At 48.3% G+C, this 7,500-nt stretch overlaps 2 protein-coding genes across 2 annotated transcripts in view; both read left to right on the top strand.

Annotated features, from left to right (window-relative positions):
- LOC126575241 (unconventional myosin IC) overlaps positions 1–7,500 on the top strand; it is a 143,880-nt gene that overhangs the window by 7,081 nt on the left and 129,299 nt on the right. The window lies entirely within an intron of this gene.
- Positions 1–7,500, top strand: part of LOC126575240 (tyrosine-protein kinase-like otk) — a 47,084-nt gene that overhangs the window by 12 nt on the left and 39,572 nt on the right. Inside the window, exons 1-3 of the mRNA XM_050235843.1 lie at positions 1–641; positions 5,235–5,363; positions 5,454–5,618. The exon at positions 1–641 is cut by the window's left edge and continues 12 nt beyond it. Coding sequence (XP_050091800.1) covers positions 590–641; positions 5,235–5,363; positions 5,454–5,618 — 346 coding nt within the window. The 5' untranslated portion in view covers positions 1–589. The remainder of the gene's footprint in view (positions 642–5,234; positions 5,364–5,453; positions 5,619–7,500) is intronic.

A 7,500-nucleotide genomic window follows, 5' to 3' on the forward strand; every position in this document is an offset into this window, starting at 1 on the left:
CACGCGTTCTTTTGCCGGCCACAAAGAAGCCGTCTGTGGGTGTGCGAGAAAGACGCCAAGTGCAGAAAATTAGCGTGAATCTCGTGCAGTGCAGCAATTGCAACCGTGGAATCGGTGCATCCGGTGTGTCTTTAGTGAGCCAGTGGAAGCGTCGGTGTTGTGATCTGACAGAATTAAGCAGAGATTCGTCAAAGTAGCCTCCGGTTTGTTCCGGACTGAAGTGATTCAGTGCCGAAGCCCGTGCAGAATCGGTGGTGCATCCAGAATGCAATCGATGCATTCGCGCAACGGTCAGTGCAACCAGACCGGCCATCGACGCCATTTCGGTTGATTCGATTGTTGCTGGCTGGTAATGCTAGTGGAAGTGATTGCCGTGTTGCTGCTGCCTCCCCTTTGACCGGTGGATTTCGATTGAGTCAAACACGAAGAAACGGAAACCGGCTTAGAAACCGGCCGGTTGGTTTGTTGCTGGTGCCGGTACCGTGTCGCGTGCCTCTGTGTTGCGGTGTGTCTCTGTGTGTGAAGAGCCTTCATTGTGTTGACGCTCAGCGTGAGTTGTTGTTTATTGTGAGCATAAGTGGCCAACAAAATGGTTGAGATGCAGTGCATCTTGCTGCTGTTGTCAGTGCACCTAGCCTTCCGTAAGTACAAACGTTTGTCGTTGATTAATTCGTGGAAAACGCCTTTTTGCCTCTGGAATGTTTTGTTAGTTTTGCATCCAACAAATGCCCGATACCGATATCTCAGCATCTCAGCAAACACGAAATTGCAATCGGCAACGAACGGCAACTCCGGTTCCTTGCTGCAGTACCATCGATCGTAGTCACCGTCGCCATCGTTACGATCTTTGGCGTCGCAAGAGAGCGTTCTCTACAACACAGTCTCCCGAAAAGGGAAAAGCGAGAACCACGAAAACATCTTTTTTCGATTAATTTCTCCCCTCGCGTCCCACCGTAGAAGCAAACGGGGCGCGATAACGAAACGCGCGTTTCTCGTGCGCTGCTCTTGCCACCTTGACTCCCCAAGTTTCCTCTCCGCCCGTGCGCGTTGCTGGTGGTGTCGCTGGCGATGAAATGGACTTTTCTTATCTCGCGCGACTGATCGCCCGACTGGTGTTTGGGGGTGAGGGAACCAGGTAGGTCAAGAGGTGTTTTTGAACTTTGTTTTAATTTTCTGGTGGTCCACCGGTCGGTCCACCAGTTCCTCCATTGGAGCGCCTGCCGTTTGTTTAAAGAGAAAGAGCGAACGGTTCTTATCAGAATGACGCCTCCGTGGCCTGATTTACGCTACAGGAACCACCGAAACGCTTCATCAAAGTGAAGTTCGTTTTGGAGCACCAGAACGGTTCCGGTATAGGCACAGGAATGTAAAGATTGATCCCCTGGATACTTGGATGGCGCATATTGGACATCATCCTGTTGAGGTACGTTCCACTGGTGCTTGTAGTGGTCCTCACTCTGGTTTATTTGGCAATCCGTGTCCCTAGCAACCCGCATTCCTCATTTGCATTCCATAACTCGCCGTTCCGCTCCTTGTGGAACTCACTCTTCAACTCCGCCTGGTCAGGCACGAAGCAAATCAAAATGATTTCTCGAATGTCTGGCCGGGAACGACGCGACCTGGTTGCCTACGATTGTTTACTTTGGTCACACTTTTCGCAAACTGTCGTTTGGGACTCATGCCTCAAGTAAAAATCCATCTCTTTTGGTCCTGAGGTACCGGTCGGTAGGTACTTCGATCCGGGCCACGGTCCGTGTTGGGCCACGTGTGACAAATCGCACATCTGCACGCACACCGTGGCCCTGGGCTGTCCTCCTACCCAAAAAAAAAAACAAAGCGTCCCAAGTCCCAAGTCCCAAGTCGATAAACGCACGGCGCGCGATTAAGCGTTCATCGACACGCGAGCCACTCTGGGGGGGGGGGGGGGGGGGGGGAATCTGGGGCATCGTGGGACCATTCGCCAATTCGAACGGTTCCTCGAGGAATTGAATTCCCCTGTTCCTGTTATCAGGCTGCACGTTCAGGAAGTGTTCCGATTCCGGTCGACAGACAGCAAACGATGACAGGACGGCCCGGGACATGGGCTGTCAACGCAAATCAAACATTCCACGACCGAGCGCCTGGAATGCCAATCGGAAGGACACGTGAGGACATCGTTTCGTTCCCGCTGCAAGGACGCGAGTCTCGTCGTCTGGGATTCAAACGGGATTTCCAACCAGGCGAGGGCCAGACCGGACGATTCATTAAATTTTATGCTCGCGATGCCATTGCGCAAAAGCGAACTTGCGGCGTGTGGCGTTGCGCTGCCATCGAACGGCATTGCCCGTACAGTGCCCGAAAAGCGTTCCTTTTGTGGCGTCCTCCCGTTGTGTTGTGAGTCATCTTTCCGGTCACTTCCGGCCTGATTAGTCACTTGGCTGTATCCTCATTTTCGGGAAGCAGCAAGACAAAGCAGGATTTTGCGCTAATTAATGTAACCGTTTTCACCGGTGGCACCGGTAAATGGTGCGGATGCAATATAGATTGTGATGCATTTCGCTAATGCACCTGCCACCACGGGGGTAAGGGGCGTTTAATCGGGTAATGGGCAGCGCAAGGATCAAAAGAAAAGCTAATGAACGTTCCAATTAGCTCGTTGGTGGTGGTGCGATGTTGTTGCATAAACAAGTTCCGATGCGAATCATGGTTGCGATCCGTTTTGTATAGGGACAATAATGGGTCCACGAGACTGTTCTCGGTGGATGATCCTTGCGTTTGGTTTGGGAATTATAATGATTGATGTGGTTTTGCTGTGGCTTTCAATGTCCAGTCAATGTTTTATACTAAAATGCGTTCTAAAGCTACTGTAATGGACCATTTATTGGATTGTGCGATATTTAAATAAATTCCTTTACATCCGTTCTCTTCTTTGAGCTATGTTTACGACGAGTTCTGCTCCGTTGCTTTAATATTTATACAAGTGCTATTGGAGGTAATTGTAATTTGATGAATGTTTATGATGACTACGTGTACTAGAGGAGTGATAAAGATATTTAAATAGTACAACCAATACAGGGTGCGGTACCCTAGTTTGGAGATGAATGACTCTGTCATTTTTCAGGCGATTTTGGAAAATGAACAAGTTTTATTTAAGTTATTCTATGCCATTTTAGTAATGAATCACTTTACGTTGAAAGAGCGGATTGAAATTGTCACATTTTATATTGAAGATAATCGTTCAATAGTGAAAACTGTAATCGTGCCATCCTCCCCGGACTTTTTTCTGTGAGGTTGGAAAAATAAGGTTTTTACAAATTGAAGGCTATGAAACAACTCAATGCTAATATTAGAGCTGGAATTGCCAAAATAACTCCCTAAATGTTGTCAAATGCAATACAAAATGCCCCAAAAATGTGCGCTTTTTGTATGCCTGTAAAGTCGATTCTGGTGAAGCAACGCTGACTCATGTTTTGCGATGCCCTTCTCAGCGAGATGTTAAACCGTTTGAAATGAGAAAAGCAATCTTTGATTGTATAATTAGTGTTTTCAAACAACGCTTGTAAGATATTAAAAGAATTGTTTTTTTTTTTTGGAAGTTTTTTGATGTAAACTAAATGCACTAGGGTGTGATTTTCCTGAAAAAGTGACACGATTGTTGAATAAAGAGAAACAAGTTTGTATGACTCTGTTGTCTATCTCCTCTTTTAAAATATGTACTGTTGTAGTGTATTTAAAATATCAAAAGGATTAGTGAATCGTTTCAAAGTTATGATATACACATAAACATTATGTCATAACTAGTGAAATCCATAAGCCACATTTTTATGCTGGCTCTTTTGGATTAAAACATTCTTGTGATCGATTAGGATCAATCTAACAAACAAAAAAAAATTGTGGAATCTTTGCATTCGAAGGTAACCATCCAACCGTTGTCAGATTGACATTCTACAGGATTTGAGAGGTAAATATACCATTTGGGAATTGTTGCTGAAAAAAATAGACATTTTCATGGAATCATAACTGGCGATGAGAAACATGGATTGATTGCGAGAATGCGAACTGAAAGAATAACCTAAGTAAAGTCAGATAAAGCCCAAATGAAAGCGAGCACAACTAAAACGAAATATTAGCTGTTATGCTACGTATGAGAAGGTATATTAACGTTGTAACGCTCTGTGAATCGTGGAACTCTGAAATCAAAAGAAAGGTTAAGATAATAAAAAGTTAGATTAGTTTTGAAAAAAGCTTTCACCAGAAAACAATCAGAACACGAGAGTAAACATGATAAACTTATTTTAAAGCAATAAGCACCAATACAAATAAAATCCACACAAAACCCAATCAATTCCTGCTTAAATTCAATATTACCATTTCAGTACCTTCACCCATTTGCCGTGCTTTATGCTGCACACAAAGTGCCCCTTCCATTCACGATCTGCTCGATCGATTTCCACCATTCCATTCATGAGTTATTGCAAAGCGCCACAGGGACAGAAGCGCACAAACTGCACTGCATCACAATAAAACCGAAAAATATGCTCCACCGAACTATGCTGACAACAGCAAGTTGGGAAAACTCCACTCGACTCTCGACCCAATCGAGCGTACACAGAGGCCGGGGGCCCCCTTTTATCGACGCACCAAATACTTTTGGCACCTCTCACACGCTCGCTCGCGCAGGATACACCGGGCTTCACGATAACAACATAATTTTCGCGCCCCCTGCCCCGGTCTCACTCTTCTCATGCTCACCTGCACGCTAGCACATTAGCAGCAGCCACACTCGGTCTCACAATCAACTCCGTCTCTCCCTGGCGATGGTCTTTTCGCTCCCGCGGTTGGCGGAAGTCGAAAATCGAATTCCATAAAATTCTATGACAAACCCCCGCCCTGGGTTACCGAATCGGGCGAATCGATGCCACCTTTACGTCACCAGGCACCGCCGGGACTCCCATCATTCGGATCCGATAAGATCGTGCTACGTTTTGACGACGTACCGGGAATCAGGACACGGTAGCTGATGACAAAGGGAGTCACAGGCGCCACAGACTGTTATCGCAAATCGTTCCCAGAGCGTTCTCTCGTGCGCGCGATATTCTCACCATCAGGAGTTTCCTTCCGGCGAAAAAAAAAATGTTATCAAAACTCCGAGCACCGAACTCAAAACGTTCGCCCTGATGCCTCGGTGTTTGTGATGTTACTCCAATCGTTGAAAAAACGTTTTCTGTTTCCTCTTTCTCCCACTCCCCACCTAGATACGGTCCGGTGCGAGTTCCAGTTTACGGTGACACCCCAGAGCCGGCAGGTGTACGAAGGTGAACCGGTCGCGTTCGAATGCCGTGCCCTGTTCGACGATGAGATCGACTTCTCCTGGACGCGGAATGGTAAGTCTATTTCCCCCGCAGCAAAGCCCATTCACTGCCGCTTTCCCGCACTCGTTTCTGAACCTTCGTCTTTGAACGTTTGTCCTGCAGGTGTGCCACTGTCGGTGCGACCACCGCGCCTCTACCAGAACGGCTCCAATCTGCACATCCGCGCCGTCAATGGAACGCTGGATCGGGGTGACTACGTGTGCCTGGCGACGGCACGAGCTTCCGGTGCCCGTGTCGCTTCACCAGCGGCCCGTCTCGACGTAATTGGTAAGTTTTGAAACAACATTCCCGCAACCTTCTGGGTTGGTCGCTTCCCGCTCCGCGTTTCCTGGGGGTCACGTGCTGGGTGTGAAAATTATGACTCTATTAATGGTGCGTAGGCTTCAAACCCCTCGCCCCCCCGTCCAACAAAAAAGGGACATCGTGGAGGCGAGGTGTGGAACCATATCCTTGCGACCGATGCCGACGTTCCGGTGGCCTAGTTTCTGCCAGATTTAGGAGCCTGTAGGGACACTCCCGCGGAACGGAACGGAACGCCTAAAGCGCTGGCTGTATTGCAGGGTAAAAATATTAGATTTAATTAATCCGACCAGCCCCCGAAGGGGCTGTCCGGGATATGATGTCCCTTTTGTGGGCGACAGAACACACACAGCGCGATATCCGACATTAACGGTCGTCGCTTCACGGTGGCGAGAGATAGGATACCAGGGGGGAGTGTGAGGCATCCCATGGGGTCCTTCTATCATATCCTCCGGATCCAGGCGACCTAGTTACCCCGTATGTCCGTGCAGCAGCAGCGGCCAAACCAGCATCATGCGGCGCAAACGCGGTTTTTGGGACTAATGCTGCGAAATGATAATCACATTTCCATTTTTGTGGCCATCGTTTTGTTGATTTTAATCAGACAAATATCCACAAAATGCCCGGAATTCGCTAAAACACATCAAATGGTGAGATAAAGCAGAGAGTTTAAAGAAGCAGCAGGGATACTGAACATGGTGACGTGGAGGAATATAATGCATTCGTGAATATGGCGATAAATAATTAATCACAGCACAGGTTGTGTTTAAAAAGCTAATGAATATTGAATCCACCGCTCCGCTTTCCCGCTGGGAATAGACATATAAACAGGATGTGCACATGCATAATAGAACACTCAAAAGGCATCCACTACCACCAGGTGCTTCCACAAGTCCTGCATGCGTTTTAATGATGATTCGATGCCATCAACCGGTATCATTGTTGTCCAAAAAAAGGTCCGGTCCGGGAAATGACCCCCAAAATGAAATGGAAATGGCACGGGAACATTTCCACCGCCCCAAAAAAAAAACGACAGTTCAATTCCAGTAGCCTCAGTTGCTCGCTGCTTGAAGTAACGTATCCAAGATGAACTTGAAGACGAACGACGCCACCGGCAATGAGGTGGCCGTTTCATTTGAACCCAATCAACCAGCAAGCAACACCAGCAGCAGCAGCAGCAGCAGCAGCAGCAGGTCCCCACAGATTGTCCAAAACGATCCCGGTCCCGTCGGTCGGTCGGTTGCATCGAATCGGAAAAATGGCCTCCGGCCCCGACCGACGGTTTAAATGGTCGTAAAAAAATGCTCGTCTCCGGCCGCACGAGGAAAATGAGGGTTTTCCGGGACGAAGCGCCGATGCCCTAGCACGTGCCGGGCCCGTAACTAGTCTGCATCCGCGGTCCGTCTGTCCATCCGTCCGTGTCTGTCGGTCTGTATCTGCCTGCCTGTTCTTTGCGTACTTCTGGGCGGGAAAAAAACGACTGCGATGTGGGTGTGCGCGATGTTTCCTTGCCAGATCCCGCGGCGGACGGGTCGCCGTCATTGTCTTCGGTGCAGTGCTTCGCCGTCTATGAAGCTCGCTCCGTGTTTAATGCATTTTCCAGCCAGCCAGCCAGCCAGTCAGCCACTCAAGGGGCCAATGAGTGGATAGGAGAGAGGTAGAATGAAGCGAAAGATAAAGAGACAGAGAGGGAACAGCAAAGTTTCCCTTCACTATTTTCCGTCGATGACTTTTCTGGATATTTTCCGGCAACGCACCACGCGCGGCGAAACAAACTCGTGGAACAACGGGGGAAACAGACGAGAAAACGAGGAAAAACCAAAGGAAAAGGCCATGCCTCGCGTCCATG

This window comes from Anopheles aquasalis, chromosome 3 (genome assembly GCF_943734665.1).
Source record: "Anopheles aquasalis chromosome 3, idAnoAquaMG_Q_19, whole genome shotgun sequence".
Lineage (NCBI taxonomy): Eukaryota > Metazoa > Arthropoda > Insecta > Diptera > Culicidae > Anopheles > Anopheles aquasalis.